The sequence below is a fragment of the Neoarius graeffei genome, chromosome 5 (assembly GCF_027579695.1).
Source record: "Neoarius graeffei isolate fNeoGra1 chromosome 5, fNeoGra1.pri, whole genome shotgun sequence".
NCBI classification, from domain to species: domain Eukaryota; kingdom Metazoa; phylum Chordata; class Actinopteri; order Siluriformes; family Ariidae; genus Neoarius; species Neoarius graeffei.
In genome coordinates this window covers 50,931,167-50,950,057 of record NC_083573.1, presented here as the reverse complement: position 1 = coordinate 50,950,057, position 18,891 = coordinate 50,931,167, and the positions used below count along the sequence as shown (strand labels likewise).

General features: G+C 40.9%; 1 protein-coding gene across 2 annotated transcripts; it reads left to right on the top strand.

The window, feature by feature from the left end:
- The first annotated feature begins 10,041 nt into the window (after nt 1-10,041).
- Nucleotides 10,042-18,454, top strand: scnm1 (sodium channel modifier 1). Of its 2 annotated transcripts, none has more exons than XM_060921949.1 (8): nt 10,042-10,144; nt 11,935-12,005; nt 16,690-16,778; nt 16,860-16,954; nt 17,034-17,134; nt 17,500-17,630; nt 17,727-17,853; nt 18,084-18,454. In XM_060921949.1, the coding sequence occupies exons 1-8, from the start codon at nt 10,094-10,096 to the stop codon at nt 18,193-18,195; spliced, it is 777 nt and encodes a 258-aa protein (XP_060777932.1). In that variant the 5' UTR covers nt 10,042-10,093; the 3' UTR covers nt 18,196-18,454. The 2 variants fall into 2 exon arrangements, with proteins under 2 accessions (XP_060777932.1, XP_060777931.1); XM_060921948.1 differs by having other exon boundaries at nt 17,724-17,853.
- The last annotated feature ends 437 nt before the right edge of the window (nt 18,455-18,891 follow it).

Genomic DNA, 18,891 nt, shown 5'->3' with positions numbered 1-18,891 from the left:
AAATAGAATTACAGTGGGGCAAAAAAGTATTTAGTCAGCCACCAATTGTGCAAGTTCTCCCACTTAAAAAGATGAGAGAGGCCTGTAATTTTCATCATAGGTACACTTCAACTATGAGAGACAGAATGGGGGGAAAGAATCCAGGAAATCACATTGTAGGATTTTTAATTAATTAATTGGTAAATTCCTCGGTAAAATAAGTATTTGGTCACCTACAAACAAGCAAGATTTCTGGCTCTCACAGACCTGTAACTTCTTCTTTAAGAGGCTCCTTTGTCCTCCACTCGTTACCTGTATTAATGGCACCTATTTGAACTCGTTACCAGTATAAAAGACACCTGTCCACAACCTCAAACAGTCACACTCCAAACTCCACTATGGCCAAGACCAAAGAGCTGTCAAAGGACACCAGAAACAAAATTGTAGACCTGCACCAGGCTGGGAAGACTGAATCTGCAATAGGTAAGCAGCTTGGTGTGAAGAAATCAACTGTGGGAGCAATTATTAGAAAATGGAAGACATACAAGACCACTGATAATCTCCCTTGATCTGGGGCCCCACGCAAGATCTCACCCCGTGGGGCCAAAATGATCACAAGAACAGGGAGCAAAAATCCCAGAACCACACGGGGGGACCTAGTGAATGACCTGCAGAGAGCTGGGACCAAAGTAACAAAGGCTACCATCAGTAACACACTACGCCGCCAGGGACTCAAATCCTGCAGTGCCAGACGTGTCCCCCTGCTTAAGCCAGTACATGTCCAGGCCCATCTGAAGTTTGATAGAGAGCATTTGGATGATCCAGAAGAGGATTGGGAGAATGTCATATGGTCAGATGAAACCAAAATAGAACTTTTTGTTAGAAACTCAACTTGTCGTGTTTGGAGGAGAAAGAATGCTGAGTTGCATCCAAAGAACATCATATCTACTGTGAAGCATGGGGGTGGAAACATCATGCTTTGGGGCTGTTTTTCTGCAAAGGGACCAGGACGACTGATCCGTGTAAAGGAAAGAATGAATGGGGCCATGTATCGTGAGATTTTGAGTGAAAACCTCCTTCCATCAGCAAGGGCATTGAAGATGAAACGTGGCTGGGTCTTTCAGCATGACAATGATCCCAAACACACCACCCGGGCAACAAAGGAGTGGCTTCGTAAGAAGCATTTCAAGGTCCTGGAGTGGCCTAGCCAGTCTCCAGATCTCAACCTCATAGAAAATCTTTGGAGGGAGTTGAAAGTCCGTGTTGCCCAGCGACAGCCCCAAAACATCACTGCTCTAGAGGAGATCTGCCTGGAGGAATGGGCCAAAATACCAGCAACAGTGTGTGAAAACCTTGTGAAGACTTACAGACCTCTGTCATTGCCAACAAAGGGTATATAACAAAGTATTGAGATGAACTTTTGTTATTGACCAAATACTTATTTTCCACCATAATTTGCAAATAAATTATTTAAAAATCAGACAATGTGATTTTCTGGATTTTTTTTTCTCATTTTGTCTCTCATAGTTGAGGTATACCTATGATGAAAATTATAGGCCTCTCTCATCTTTTTAAGTGGAGAACTTGCACAATTGGTGACTGACTAAATACTTTTTTGCCCCACTGTACATTGATCTTGCTCCTAAATATACCCAAGATGTGCTCTTTAAGTTTAAAAGCAAAGTACTTGCTTTTAAAAATACTTAAGTATTAAAAGTGTATTTTCTGTCAACACATTGTTGTATTATTGCGACAAGGCTTACAAAACTGAATGCCGTTACCAAAGACAGAAATGTGAATTCAGAAAATGAACGCATGCTGTGCCATCATGGTGGTTTAATGTTAAGCTAACTAGTCAGTGAAGCGCCACCTGACATGCTAGCAAACTCTTTTAAAACTTGAAATCATATTAGGTAGCTAATGCTACTAGAAAAGAAAGATTTCTACATTATGTTTATTTAGCATGATTATGCTAAAACATATTGCAGTTGGAACAACTGAATGGTTCAAGGTGAAGGTGGGACTTCTTCAAGGATCTGCTTTGAGTCTTTTGGGTGGCACGGTCGCCTCACAGCAAGAAGGTTCTGGGTTCGAACCCAGTGGCCGGCGGGCCTTTCTGTGTGGAGTTTGCATGTTCTCTCCATGTCTGCATGGGTTTCCTCCGGGTGCTCCAGTTTCCCCCACAGTCCAAAGACATGCAGTTAGGTTAACATGGGATAGCCTTGGGTTGAGGTGCCCTTGAGTGAGGCACCTAACTCCCAACTGCTCCCCGGGGTGCTGTTAGCATGGCTGCCCACTGCTCTGGGTACTGTATGTGTGTGTGCATATGTGTGTTCACTGCTTCAGATGGGTTAAATGCAGAGAGGAATTTCACAAGTGTGTGATGAATAAAGTTGTGCGTGCTTGCTTGCTTGCTTGGCATAGTGATGGATAGCTTGACGGACGAAGTGAGGCAAGAGTGACCATAGAACATGATGTTTGCGGATGATATTGTGATATGTGCTGGGCTCACGCTAGCCGCTCGCACGTCCGCAAATTGCGAAGTTTTATTCCAATTTGCGAAAAGAAAATCATCTGTATTCGCATTTTATGCGAAAGTCATTTAAAGTTTAAGCAAAATCCATCAAACAATTGTGATTTCTCAAGATGAACAGTACCTTTCGTGTCTATCTTCGATGTTTTGATTTATAACCAACGCCCCCGAGTTTCGAAGATTCTTATTGGTTGACCGCAAATTACGTCTTCCAATAGCAGCGCATAGACACATAAACATAGACACCGCCTTCTGCGTAGAATCATACGTCATTCTCGCCGCCATATTGGATGTGGCAAAGTGGAGATTCTTCAACCGGCTCTGGTATAGCGTCTAGACAGTAGCCGAGAATAAAGATGCCTCATTCATGTGCTGCGTTTAACTGTACCAACAGGTTTACCGTCCAAACGAGATCACATGGGATTACCTTTCACAGGTGAGACTGGAAAAATACTTTTCAATACTGCTCCTTCAGTCTTCAGTTTCCCAGCTCATCTCCACCGGGTAGGTGTAGAGTTATAAGCAGTGAGAATTAGATAATACAGCGCCACACTATGATGAATGTTTTTGAACATATGATGAATGTTTTTAACCTTTCTGAATGTGAAGGAATCAGTGATGTATTTTGTTTTGGTATGACGTTAGAACCTGGCCGAACTCAGTTTGGCGGTCATTCAGAATATTGACGGGTATTTCGCACACTATTTATAACCATCACATTAAAAGTTATGTGTTGTTTTGATGCCTGTTTGTTTCCCAAATATATACATGTGTGTCTTAATGGGTGAATAAAAGGCATCGAGTTAAATATTATTGTAGAAAGGGGCTTTATGAAGTTCAGTCCATTTACTTGCATTGGTTTACGGGGAAGATTTGCCACATCCAATACGGCGGACACTCTGATGTATCCCAGCAAAGGGCCACCAGTTCAATGCGGCGTCTATGTTTATATGTCTATGTAGCAGTGGACCTTACATATAAAATGATCAATTTCCGAGTTGCGCTGATAATGTCGGCAATTCTCGCTCATTAGTGAACAAGATTATAGCGAGGTTTGTTTAAAATAAATTATCCGACTTTACGTATGACAAACTTATCTAAAAAGTGAGATAACACATTAGAATGTTAGCTTTCTCAGTTAGGGATAAAAACACGATATAACCATTCTAAAGACGCATTTTCTACATAATATCAACCCTGACAGAACTTTGGAAGAACTCACAGATGAACCAGGATATATCGACCAAGTGTACCTTGTTTTCAGGGCGTTTTGACGCACATGGTTCAAAGTTTTGACTGCAAGTGTTTCATTTGAGAAATTAATGGTGAATATCATTTATATTTGGCTTATGAGATTAATTTATAAGAAACAACCATTGATTTTAACTCCCTGAGCTCCCTTCATCCTACCCATAAAGACACCCCACCCCCCCCAAACACACACACACACACACACACACACACGGATCCCAATTACACACACATACACACGTCTCAATAATGAAAACACACACGAGGCAATACCAGTGGTTGAGATGTTAAAATAGAATTTTGGAAAAAATAAAATTAAAAATAAAATTAATTTAGCAAGGACAGCCACTGATATTGGTCAAGTCAGACACTCATGTTGGCCAGGCCAACTTGGCCAGTTCAAATTTAAACATGACCCATAGGTGTGATAAATCCCTGATTGAGTTGGAAGCCACTCACCATGCAGTTATGTTACACAGCCAGTCAGCATACTACAGAGGGTGACTAAGGGCTAAAAGGTGCATAGATGGCAAACAATGCAAAGCACATCACACCAGATGTTAGATATCTCATCTCATCTCATTATCTCTAGCCGCTTTATCCTGTTCTACAGGGTCACAGGCAAGCTGGAGCCTATCCCAGCTGACTACGGGCGAAAGGCAGGGTACACCCTGGACAAGTCGCCAGGTCATCACAGGGCTGACACATAGACACAGACAACCATTCACACTCACATTCACACCTACGGTCAATTTAGAGTCACCAGTTAACCTAACCTGCATGTCTTTGGACTGTGGGGGAAACCGGAGCACCCGGAGGAAACCCACGCGGACACGGGGAGAACATGCAAACTCCGCACAGAAAGGCCCTCGCCGGCCACAGGGCTCGAACCCAGACCTTCTTGCCGTGAGGCGACAGCGCTAACCACTACACCACCGTGCCACCATGTTAGATATAATTATAATGAAAAATATGGACTCCGTAAACCATATTAAGCAGGTTAAATTAATTTCACAATTTCATTACATATATACAGTTGATGAAATGATCAAAATAAGAGGATTCAAGAATAAATAAGCATGCTATGAACATAAATCAAGAACATGGAAAGACAAAGGCAGGAAACAAGCTTGCAAACACTATTGAAACACCAACAAACTACAATAACAATTCATTTTTCAATATTATGTCAGTGCAAGAAATATTTAGAAGTATAACATATCTTGCTAAAAAAATTACTTTGCTAAAAAGAAAATTGTTCTTTTAGCATTTCTTGCTAAGCGAAATTGCAAATTGCTAAAGAAAAATTTGAGTCTTTAGCACTTTTCGCTAAAACAATTTGGGTCCTAGAGTGAGCACAGATGTGGTGAAAGTAGAAAGGAGGTTGAGTTGGGTTTGGAGAGATGGAGGTATGCATTGGAACAAATAGGAATGAAGGTGAGCAGTAGCAAAACAGAATACATGTGCATCAACAAGAGTGTAATGAAGATGCAAGGAGTAGACGTAAGGAAAGTTGGTGAATTCAAGTACCTGGGGTCAACTGTGCAGGAAAATGGGGGTTGTGATAGTGAGGTGAGAAAGAGGGTGCAGGCAGGGTGGAGCAGTTGGAGAAGGATTTTGGGAGTCATTTGTGATAGGAAAGTCCCAGCAAAAGTGAAAGGTACCATAAGATGTATAAGACAGTAGTGAGACCAGCTGTGATGTATGGATTGGAGACCGTACCCTTAATGAAGAGACAGGAGGCAAGGTTGGACAGGATAAGGAACGAGCACATCAGAGGGACAGCACATGTGGAGAGCTTGGGAATTAAGCTAAGAGAGATGAGACTGAGATGGTATGGGCACATCCTGAGAAGAGATGCAGAGCATGTTGGAAGGAGAATGTTGAGGATGGAGCTGCCAGGCAAACAAAAATGAGGAAGGCCAAAGAGGAGATACATGGATGTGGTGAGAGAGGACATGAAAGTGGCAGATGTGGTAGAGAAGGATGCGGAAGACAGGGAGCAATGGAGACGAAAGATCCGCTGTGGCGACCCCTAATTGGGAGCAGCCAGAAGAAGAAGATGATGCTAAAACATAACTTATCTGAAGTCCTTTCAGAAATAACATTATTCATGTTGGCGTAACTCCGTTTTTACATGCTAACTAGCAGTGTCCAAGCTAACTAGCTATGTTAGCCGTGGACAAGGCTATGACAACTTGGCAGGCAAATCCATAGAAAGTCATTTGACTAACCAGACTGCATAGCTACGTTATCACTAGCTCTAAAAGCACAGACAACTTTGTTGCAAGCTTTCTCTTGGAATAAAATGTTTACAGACCTCAATATGCTTCCACAGGTTGGGCGGTGAGTTTTTGTAGGCCGTGATGTGGTTCATTTTTGACAAACAAAGCAAACACTTAAAACGAAACGAATCTTTAATCTTTTCAGAAAACTGAAACATGGGTCATGGGTGTGTGCATTCCCCAGAAGAACCACCTCCTTCCATTTTGCCATCAACTGATCATGTTCAAATAATGCTGTTGAGAAATAATTGATCTTGGTTTTATACAGTCTGTGGACGTGACGTGACCTTAGTGATTACTGATCGGCTGTCTCAGTGTCACCTGTGAAAAAAAACAATCACGTTTTAGAAAAGAAAAAACATCCACTTTCAAAGCTGCTTCATAGTAACGAGTAACGAGGACCTTGATAGAAATGTAGTGGAGTAAAAAGTATGATATTTGCCTTTCAAATGTAGTGAAGTTAGTCATAAGTTTCCAAAAAAATTAATAAAGTACAGATACTCAAAAAGTGTACTTAAGTACAGTACTCAAGTAAATGTACTTCATTACTGTCCATCTCTGGTCCAAAGCTACATACAACAACACTGCAGATAAGACAGTGGTATTTACAGATGGTTCAAAAAACTCTGAATCTGGACGCACTGGTGCTGCAGTATACAGTATATCCCACAATATGGCACAGCTATAAAAAGCAGAACAACAGATCATCTTTCAGTATACACAGTAGAAATTGTGGCCATAATGCTAGGATTACTATGGGTAGAGGAAAACAACCAAAATAATACACTCATAGCAACAGATAGTTTATCAGCACTCATGAGCATCAGGTCAGGGAAATCATGCAGGCAAGCTATCATAAATGAAATATATCATATACAGAATACACAGAATGGGTTTAAGTGTATGTTTCATTTGGGTTCCTGCTCATGTACAGTAGGGGTAGAAGGAAATGAAAATATAGACATATTGGCAAAACAATCAGTGAAATCGCAAACAATTCATCTGCAAATTCCATTATGTAAAGCTGAGGCTAAAACCATCATTAAAAGTCAAACAGAAAAAGTATGGCAGGAGAACTGGGACACCAGTGATACAGGAAGACATCTCGACAATATACAAAAGCATGTGGGTGTTGGGAGAAAGGTGGGGAGAAACAGAAGAGAAGAAACCATCATCATCCGTCTAAGAATAGACTTAGACAACCTTTATTGTCATTCAGTATGCAACAACGAAATTTCGTTGCAATTTGGCTCAGCACAGAATTAAATATGAAGTGTATTAAATTAAATTATGCAGTAGCAAAAATATTATAAAGTGCAATAGTGTAAAGTGACCTGTGAAATTAGGAAATGTTCAAGTTATAAATAGAAGTTTAGAGTTTGGATTTGGAGTTCAGCAGTCTGGTGACCTGGGGGAAAAAGCTGTTACAGAACCTGGTGGTCCTGCACCGAATGCTGCGGACCCTCTTTCCAGAGGCCAGAGGGGAGAACAGTCCATAGTGAGGGTGTGAGGGGTCACTGATGATGTTTCTGGCTCGAGACATGCAGCGCCTTGGTGCAATGTCCTGAATGGAGGGAAGAGAAATCCCAATGATACAGCACTCAACAAGACACTTCATATAATAGGAAAACATCTGACTGGGTTATGCAGACACTGCAATCAGCCAGAATCAGTGCAGCATGTGATAGTGAAATGTGACTTCTATAAGGAAGAGAGAAGAAGAAACCTTTGTTTGTCACATGCACACTTCAAGCACAGTGAAATTCATACTCTGCATTTAACCCATACACACCCCCAGAGCAGTGGGCAGCCATACTAGAGCATCCAGGGCTTAGGTACCTTGCTCAAGGGCACTTCAGCCCAAGGCTACCCCACATTAACCTAATTGCATGTCTTTGGACTGTGGGGGAAACCAGAGCACCCAGAGGAAACCCACACAGACACGGGGAGAACATGCAAACTCCACACAGAAAGGCCCTTGCCGGCCGCTGGGTTCGAACCCAGAACCTTCTTGCTGTGAGGCGACAGCGCTAACCACTACACCACCGTGCCGCCGGAAAGAAACTAACTGAAGCACTGAAAGAAATAAAGCTTAACTTCACACTAGAGAGCATATGACATAAGGCATTAGGACACATATATGGCCAACTAATAACATTTTTAAAAGAAACCGGTATAGAGGTTTTCGACCCATGTGACCGTTGCCATGTCAACAAGTAGCCGGCGCCATTTTGACGGTCACAAATATGGCGACTACCGGTAGCGATACACTGTTGATCATGACGAAGTCTTATTGTCGAGTATTTTATCTGGCCTAGATGAGGCGAGTAACAAGCGATATCACCAGAAAATCAATGATGCTGGTGTATGTGATCCATACACGTTACCAGGCTATCTTTTTCTGGCTTTGCAGCGCGGGTGATCTTCCTGACCTGCAGTCAGGCGTGTGGGAAATACCAGGTAAAAAACATAAAAGAAAAAGGAGCGAGATGCAGAAAACACCTTCACTATCCAGCGATGTAGGGCATTTACAGGGCGAGCAGAGGGAGAGGTATTTGCAAAAATTGAGGTTAGCAGGCTTAGAGAACAACGTTTACCTGCTTCCACCAGGATTGTTCACTGACGTACGGAAGTACACCAAGCCCTCGTCTTTACCCGACTTCAGCCCACATGATCTGTATACCTATGTCGTTAAAAACCAGGCTGGGTAACATGCCTACATCAGCGGGTCGTCCCTGGAGCCGGTGGTCGCCATCTTATTACAGCTAAGGTTTGTTCACATTTTCATTTACTTTCGGTCCTCAGGATAAACAAAATGTTATTAAATGTCATTGAAATAACTTCTTAGTCTGTTGAGACATGGCCCGTTATAAATTTGCTGTTACCAGGCAATGACCAAGAACTGTATTATTAGGGTCGGTGTAGTTGTAGTAGTGCACTAGCAGCTAGCTGTTAGCACTAGCTAATGTCAACAACAGTAGCTGGTATGTTACTGTAGCAATGTTTACGTTCAGTCATTTGGATGACTGTTAAAACCTTTCAGTCTCAAGTTTTTCCTTTACTGTATTTACTAGTTTACTCGCTCCCAGCCTGCCCGAGCGCGCTAGCTCAGTAAACTAGTAAATACAGTAAAGCAGGGGTCTTCAATCCTATCCGCAAAGGGCCGGTGTAGCTGCAGGCTTTCATTACAGCCAAATTGGAGGCTCACTTGATAGTTGATTGGAGACGAGGGTGAATTGATTAAACAAGTGAAATCAGGTGTAGCTCCTGCTTGGTTGGAATGAAAGCCTGCAGCCACACTGGCCCTTTGTGGATAGGATTGAAGACCCCTGCAGTAAAGGAAAAACTTGAGACTGAAAGGTTTTAACAGTCATCCAAATGACTGAACGTAAACATTGCTACAGTAACATACCAGCTACTGTTGTTGACATTAGCTAGCTTGACCTTCAAAATGGCGGACACCGGGGCGTCACGTCACCTGTGACGTCACGTCGAAATCCTCTATAATAGAGAATTTTTTTCCCCTGCCAGGTTTCTGGTCCGGGCGGCACGGTGGTGTAGTGGTTAGCGCTGTCGCCTCACAGCAAGAAGGTCCTGGGTTCGAGCCCCGGGGCCGGCGAGGGCCTTTCTGTGTGGAGTTTGCATGTTCTCCCCGTGTCCGCGTGGGTTTCCTCCGGGTGCTCCGGTTTCCCCCACAGTCCAAAGACATGCAGGTTAGGTTAACTGGTGACTCTAAATTGACCGTAGGTGTGAATGTGAGTGTGAATGGTTGTCTGTGTCTATGTGTCAGCCCTGTGATGACCTGGCGACTTGTCCAGGGTGTACCCCGCCTTTCGCCCATAGTCAGTTGGGATAGGCTCCAGCTTGCCTGCGACCCTGTAGAAGGATAAAGCGGCTAGAGATAATGAGATGAGATGAGATGAGGTTTCTGGTCCACACTCCAATCCAGTAGGTGGCGGTAATGCACCTTTAAGCTGGCATGCCAACCGCCATTAAACCCAGAAGAAGAAGAAGGACGTTTTTGGAGAGCTGGACTAGCTCAAATATGTCTTTTAAAAGAGAAGGTGATGATCACAGTCAGCTAAATGTCTTGAAGGTAAATAGATAACTGTATTACCTTTTTAATAAATTAAGGAGTAAACATATCCACAGCATGTCCCGTCGTGTGTTATTCCTTTTGTATAATAGTACTGTGGTATATACCTCAACAATCATTTGAGTTTATTACTACAGTATAAATTACAGTTCTAATGTAGGCAGCTAGAGCGGTGGCTACAATTATCGACACCTTAACGATCTTTTGGCTATTGCAAAAGTATAAAAGACTTTCAATACGTAAATTGTGCATGAATAATTACTCAGACTTACACTGGGGAAAAAAAGAGTTGATTCCCGATTACTTAGCATTTCAGGTCACGTGACACCGTTCCACAATTATCGACACATCCACAGTTATCGACATCCAGAAGATTATTTATTTAAAAAAATAATCTGTATGTGGTCTTAAGTTAACAAAACATAGTTTTTATTTTACCTACTTAAATTTAGTACAAAATATATAAATATATGGATGTCGGTGCTTAGGTAAATGAGGAAGTAATTCTGTTTGTAAACAAATGAACTGATAATGTTTAACCTGTGTCAGAAAATCTTTTTGTTCCCCTTTCTACCCACTTTCTAAGTATTTTCGTAGATCACAAATCATCTCATCTCATTATCTCTAGCCGCTTTATCCTGTTCTACAGGGTCGCAGGCAAGCTGGAGCCTATCCCAGCTGACTATGGGCGAGAGGCGGGGTACACCCTGGACAAGTCGCCAGGCCATCACAGGGCTGACACATAGAGACAGACAACCATTCACACTCACATTCACACCTACGGTCAATTTAGAGCCACCAATTAGCCTAACCTGCATATCTTTGGAATGTGGGGGAAACTGGAGCACACATGGACATGTGGAGAACATGCAAACTCCACACAGAAAGGCCCTCGTCAGCCGCTGGGCTCAAACCCAGAACCTTCTTGCTGTGAGGTGACAGTGCTAACCACTACACCACTGTGCTGCCCCAAAATATAACATGTCTACTGATATTGTAATATGTGGTAGATATTTACAACAAACTGCAAAAAAAAAAAAATCTGATTATTTCAAGCGTATGATTTTTTTTTAAAAATATGCTAAGAATTTAATTCTGGTCTAATTCTGTTTATTGCAATAGGATTCCAAATACTCTATAAGCATTCCATTCTGTTATGAATCAGGAGGAAAAATTATAAAATCACAGCACTTTTATTTTTTAAAGTACTTCATCTACTTCAACAGTGTTACACAAAGATCGATCCATAACAGTTGTAAATGTCACTTAATTCCACAGGGCGTCAATAATGGTGGACACCGGTGAAAGTGATCACTATTATCGACACCTCATGTAACTTCTCAAACGTGCGTTTAGGTCAAATGAAAGAGTAAGAAACAAAGTAGGTTTCGACAAGGAGATCATGAAATATCGGTGAATTTGATCAGTAAAAACATATCCATGATCTTTCCACCATGCTTACCTGCAATGATAACATCCGGGTTAGCTGATCGTGCTAAAAATATTCCATCTCCGGTAACGAGCTGTGTCATCAGACAACAGGGTCAAAGGGCGGGGGGGGGGCTTCCGGTTGATTAATTAACCAATAATAACTGTTGTACTGTAACTGAAACTCACCATTGTAAAATTGTTTTTTATTGGTAAATCTGAAAAGGTGTTGATAATTATGGACTGTCAATAATTGTAGCCGCTGCTCTAGTTTGGTAGCTAACACATATATATCCTTAGTGAGCACAGTTATAGATGAGATGGTTTGAATTATATTATAAGGACTGTGGTTGTGGTTGTAGAAGCGGCGTGTTGCAGACTTGCTGTCCAACTTCATTCCTGAAGATGAAGCTACTCTGATGAAAAATGGAAGGTGATGTTACTTTATATCCACAATATACAGGCATGATTACACAAACTGATTTTAAAAAAAAACATGTTGTGGCCTACATGGTGCTCTATGTTTACATAAGATCTAGTACAGATCCTCTACAGTGCCAGTCTTATCTTCCATAAGGCTCATAATTAAAGGTACTTTTGTGTAATCTTCATATTCTGCAGTACACACACATTGTCAACAACTAAAACTTTTCCCACAGCTCTTCCAAACACTTTTAACATAGATTATTTGAAACATCATGGAGATCCATCATTAGTCAACTCATATAGCCAGTTATGCAGCTAATTTAACTGCTTTTGAAATAATCAGAAGCACGTTTACTGCCAAGTCTGTTCTCACATACAAGGAATTTGCTTTGGTGATTGGTGCTTGAACAGTTAAGATAGAAGAATTAAAAAAAAAAAGGACAAAATTAGTTCTATAAATAGAATAAAAAATAAGAAGAATCTAAAATATACAAATTTGAAAAGTGGATATATTTAAGGGGTATGTGCGTGGGTTGTTTTGAAAACCAAACTGTGTATAGTGTGTCCCAGAATGTGCAATAATAAGTCACAGAATGAAGATGAAGAAGAGTCATACATGAATATGTGAGAAGAAGAGAATATGTGCAAAGGGCTAAATAAATCGCCAAGCTGTACAGTGCGTGCTGGAATATGCAATAAAAGTTTACAGAATGAAGATGCATGACATGACCATGAAATGTGCAAAATTAGATCACACTAATAAAATAATTGAAAAGATGAGCATTCAAAATGCACTGTATGACCAAAAGTTTGTGGATAATTGACCATCACACCCATATGAGGGTCTTCCCTTAAATTATTGCCACAGAGTTGGAAGTGCACAAGATTTCTTTGTATGCTGAGCACTAATGTGTACGGTTACTGGAACAAAGAGTCCACACCTGTTCCAGCATGGCTATGCCCCTGTGCACAAAGCAAGATCCATAAAGACATGGTTTGCTAATGTTGGAGTAGAAGATCTTGAGTGGTCTGCAAAGAACCCTGACCTCAACCCTTCTGAACACTTTTGGGATGAATTGGAACGCTGATGCATCTCAGGTCTCCTCTCCCAACATCAGTGCCTGACCTCACAAATGCCACAAACATTTTTTTTTTTTTTTTGCCATATAGTGTATACTGAGATCTAGGCGACACTGACCATCACAATCACAGCTATGCTTTTTGAACATGCTTTTTTTTTTTTTTGCAGATTTAGTCCCTTTGCTGTTGTTATAATAATATAATATATATATATTTTTTTTAAATTTAAACATATTTGGGGTCAGAGTTTGCCCCAAGAGCATTAAAGCTCATCGAAGGGGGCTTACTCCGAATAACATTTTACACTGATATATAGAACAAACAAAAACAACAAGACAGCAGACAAAAAAAAAAGGGGGGTGGGGTGTAAGCAAACAGTTGGCCCAACTATTCCTGTGTGTGGAATCGTTTAGATTCCTCAATAAAAGTTTGGACATATGAAAATAACTTTCTGTTGTTATCAAAAGATAACAAATTGGAACCAAACAAATTGGTTTATAATAATATAATAACCTCCACTATAACCGACAGGCAGCCGGTGATTTTTGCCGCTTATAAAAGCTCCATTGCTGGCTACTCACTCACCCTGACGCGTGTAGGCTAATTGGTCTGTTGGTTGCCAATTAGTCAGTTGCATCTATCTTGAGCATGCTTGCTAGGCCTGTCATCCACCGACAGCTTTACCAGACAAACAACGATTCGCACCTATGGGCAAATTAGAGTAGCCATTTAACCTAATCCGCATGTCTTTGCACCGTGGGAGGAAACCTTCTGGAGGCACCCAGAGGAAACCCACACAGACAAGGGAAGGACATGCAAACTCCACACAGAAAGGCCCCCGTCAGCCCCGAGGTGAGAACCCACAACCTTCTTGCCGTGAGGCGACAGCACTAACCACTGCACCACCATGCCACCCATTGCCGGCTACTCGCAGTGGTTTTTTACAAAAAAATTTAAAATTTCCTTGTATTTTTATGTGACATGCTTTATTTGTTTTTATTCACTGAGAAAAGAGATCTTTGTAGACAGCAGGACTCGTGTTTGTGCTATGAAAACGGACATTGTTTACTAGTATCTGTGTCAGTACTGCGCATGCGTTATCTAGGTGAGTTAGTTACACTTCATAAAAGTGAAATCTGTAGATTCGTGTATTTTGTTGCCAGTAAAAATCACATGGTTTGATTGTGATTGGACAAGTAAAATAGACAAGTAAAAAATAAAAAAGTGAAATTTGTGTTAGCTTTTGTTTAGATTAATAGAATTACAATTCAATTGAAGTTTCAGTAACATTTTTGAATTCGTGTTTAATAGTTGTATAAATCATATTAAGAATAATTTACATTGGCTCAAGTTTTAGCTCATTTACCTTACCTTACCGGGTCGAGCTAGCTCGGCTATGCATGACCCTTTCCCTCCAAACGGCCCTATCGCTCATCAGAGCTGGTAGTTCCTCGGACCTACATCCTGTGTCGTCACACAGTTGGTCGATGTAGGTCCTTTTAGGGCAGCCTTTAGATCTTCTTCCATGTGATGGAGACTGGTGTCCCCGGCCAGTTCTTCTTTGCTGCGCCAGCAGTGACCAGAGAAGAGCAGCCTCTGTTGTCGGATAGATGATGATGGTGGTGTGGTGATGATAACTCCCATCCACCAGCTCCCCAGGTTGCGGATAGGGGAATGGCCTCTAGATATAGAGGTTGGCTGTGAATAGCCTTAATAAGCAGCGCCGGACAAAATCACGGAATGCCCTTTGGCAAGGCATTATATCCGTTTAGCCACCCATGCAGGGTTACGTGAAGACACCGGTGAGCAGGATGTTGGATTGGTAGATGAAGCAATGAACAAGTGACTGTGAATTTGGTTCAATCTACTAGGTGGCAAGGCGCTTCACTTCAACACTGTTGGATGTCGCGGTAAGGCACAATCACCCTTGATAGGGTACTGCGCATGTTTGTATGGAGCAGCGACTGCAAGTGTTTATCCAGCTACCGAAAGCTAAGAATTTAGCTCAAGTTCCTTGTTTAAAATTTTTCTCTCTTTAGTTCTGATATTTTAAAGTTGACTAAATATTTCAGTTCCACAAGATCTCTTTATTTTCTTGTTGTTGTTCTCATTTTGAAGCAGCTCTTCTTAGGGTTGATATTTTCCGATTGAAGCCTCTGCCCCTGTAGAATTTTGAAGATGGTCTCGACCTTCACAATAATAATTGAATATTCAAGAATTTAATATATGCAATGTGTGTGTATATATATATATATATATATATATATATATATATATATATATATATATATATATATATATATATAAAAGTTATTTCACAAAATTGAGTCGTACATGAGCTGATAGCTGACGAGGGGCATAGCACCGAGTCGGCTATAAGCCATGTACGACGACATTGAGTGGAATCACTTTTATTTTGTCCACATTCACTGGATTTTGAGAAACAGAGCATTTTTATTTTTTGCAAATTCGATAAAAAAAACTTTATACAAAACATCTGACAAAATCATTTCCACTTAGACTGTAAACAATCTGGCAAAATGACAGCAGCAACTTGTGAACAATGCTAGAATAATAATTCTTGAAAAATAAAAAGATATGTTCTTACCATCAAATACTTTCATTCCATATTTTGTTGCTTTTTTGTATTTTTTGGGGATTTGTTTTCAAGTAGAGTTTTTATTTCGTGCTCGGTTAGTTCAGCAACACACACCGCCATTTTGTTTTTCTCTACTCACGGTATATGAGCTAATAGTCTAGTAGTAGAGTAACCAATCAGAGCGCGCAATTGCTCATATCCACTGAATGTGGATAGTTATATATAATATACACACACCCATGATTGACCTCTAAAACTTAAAAATGGGTCAAATTGGCATGAAATCATCAGAGAGGCTTTACTTTCATTTTCATTAATTTTATATTTTTCACATATTACCCACGTAAATCATGAAATCAAGAAGAACCTTTTACTGACTCTGAAATGCAAAATGTTGCATTCTGGATCACTCAGAATGCACTATTTTACATCTGTATTTTAACACTTTTCCGGGGAAGGACCAGTGGACCGCCTACCTTTTTTTGCATCACGCTGGCAGCGTTGCTTACGCTTTGCGTCTGCCGACTACTCTTTTCCAAATGCTCCTACTCCAAAATGTATTGACGGGGCTGACTTTGGAGTTCAGTTGTGGGGATTTGTCCAGTCATCCACAAGAGCATTAGTAAGGTCATGCAGTGCCATTGGATGAGAAGGCTTTGGGGCACAGGCAGCACTCCAGTTCATCCCAGAGGTGTTAAGGGGGTTGAGGTCAGGGCTTTGTCCAGACCACACCAGCTTTGGCAAACCATCTTCATGTACCTCGCTTTGTGCACAGGGGCATTGTCATGCTGGAGCCCCTTAGTTCCAGTGAAGGGAAATTATAACATTACAGCATACAGAGACATCTGAAACTATTGTGTTTGTCAGACCTTGTGGCAACAGTTTGTGAAGACCCACACATGGGTGTGATTGTCAGGGGCCCACATACTTTTGGCCATGCAGCATATGTTCATGTATTTACTGTATGTACAAGTTAATTTGATTACTTCTGTTCCACACTCTGTTTGTGTAGGTATAGCTGTTTGGTGTGTTCACATCGTCCTACTTTTGACACAGTCGATATGCTGACAGTACACAGAAAAGGGAAGCGGCATCTCGAAGGTATGTTTCATTTTGTTTCTGATTTTTGTTTTGCTATATCAGAGCAAATTTTTAAATCCTTTTGGATCTTGCATTGTCCAGGTCTAAAATGGTTTTATGGCAAAAAAGCTCAGCTACAAAAAGAAATTGATAAGAGGCGACATCAAGACTATGTTAATGAAGAAGATGACCGGCAGGTAAACACAAATGGCATTATAGCTGCAGTATGTCAGTTTTATACCAAGTTGATATAAGCTTGTGATATTATGATTACAGGAAACAGGAAGCTCTGCCCCATTGCTAACACAGACACGGAAAATTACCCACCATGCCTTGCTGAGATCTACACCTTATAACAGCTGTCATAAAAAGGCCAGGTAATGACTGGACAGTTAACTTCCTTCCCTCACATTTAAAAAAAAAAAATCCAATATCAAGTTTTCTGATAGCATAAATGATATAAAGCTTAAAGTACAGGATCAAGAATAGTTATATATTGTATAAATGTATTTTACTGAAATGTATGAAGGTGGAAACTTCATTAATATCTTAATATTTCTCAGTGTCTCGGGCATTTTAAATCTTTAAAAAATCAGCTAATATTTCACTGTTCCCTTTGAAAATGTCTTGAATCATTATTATTTGATCATGTGTAGATTTTCTTTTTCTTCCTTTTATCTGAAAGCATGCCTTTGGGTGGAAACATTGGTTTAACATTTTTGTGTTTGTTGATCTTTTTAAGTGAAAGAGCCGAAAAACCAGCAACTGAGTTGAATCTAAGCTGCAGCAAAAACCACAGTGTTGATCAAAACATTATGGCCACAGCTAAGACCAAAATCAACACAGATACCACACCTGCTCATAGTCAAATATGTAAGTCTGATATTTTCCAAGGGGACACACTTCGATGTGGCAATGCGTAATTTCTTTGCAGGCACTAATCTTTCTCATGTTTGTGCTGTTTAGCAGATGCAAGCCAGTGTCAGATTGAGAACCACATGAGGAAAAAGAAGAAGAAACCTATTAATCCTGCTGAGTCTGAGCCTGTCACAGAGGAGAGACGCAGAGAACTAGAACGCTATCTCAAATTAAAGAGGTATGGTGTCATTCAGTCATTTTTATCATGACATAATATGTTGGTAGTACTTATGCAATGTTTCGCAGCATTAATGCATATTCCAGGCATTTTATATGAAGCATTGCAGGCAATTTTGTGTGTGTGTGTTAAAGAATCACTTTTAACTTATTAAACCGTAATCATCACAAACTGTCTTTTGCCCTGTTTTAATCTTTATTTATTTATTTATTGCTTGCTTGCTGCATTAGCGATGGATGGCTTCAGGACCCCAGTGGGAAATGGGTAAAAGATGAAACCGTGGAGTTTGACTCAGATGAGGAAGAACCACTTCCATTGCTCCCTACAAAGGAGACTTCATAAACTATTCTGGGACGTTTTGGAAACTTCATGTTTTCTGAACGTCTCCCTGCTTCCTCAAAAAGACTTCCTTTTCTGTGCAGAAATGCAAAAGAGGGATCACAGAAGGAACTGCTGACTAGTGAGGAAGCTAGTTACCCACAAAGCTGAATACATTTTTTTTCAACCTGTCAAGAATGTGTTTTGGCATCTTGCTAACAAGACTGTTGTACCAAATTGGTTATTTTTATATTAAAATAAATATCACTGACTTGAAAGGAAAGCATGATTTGTTACTTGATCTCATCTCATTTCATTATCTCTAGCCGCTTTATCCTGTTCTACAGGGTCGCAGGCAAGCTGGAGCCTATCCCAGCTGACTACGGGCGAGAGGCGGGGTACACCCTGGACAAGTCGCCAGGTCATCACAGGGCTGACACACAGACAACCATTCACACTCACATTCACACCTACGCTCAATTTAGAGTCACCAGTTAACCTAACCTGCATGTCTTTGGACTGTGGGGGAAACCGGAGCACCCGGAGGAAACCCACGCGGACACGGGGAGAACATGCAAACTCCACACAGAAAGGCCCTCGTCGGCCACAGGGCTCGAACCCGGACCTTCTTGTTGTGAGGAGACAGTGCTAACCACTACACCACTGTGCCGCCCTTCCTTATTTGTATTTCTCACAATTTAATAGTTATTACCACGAAAT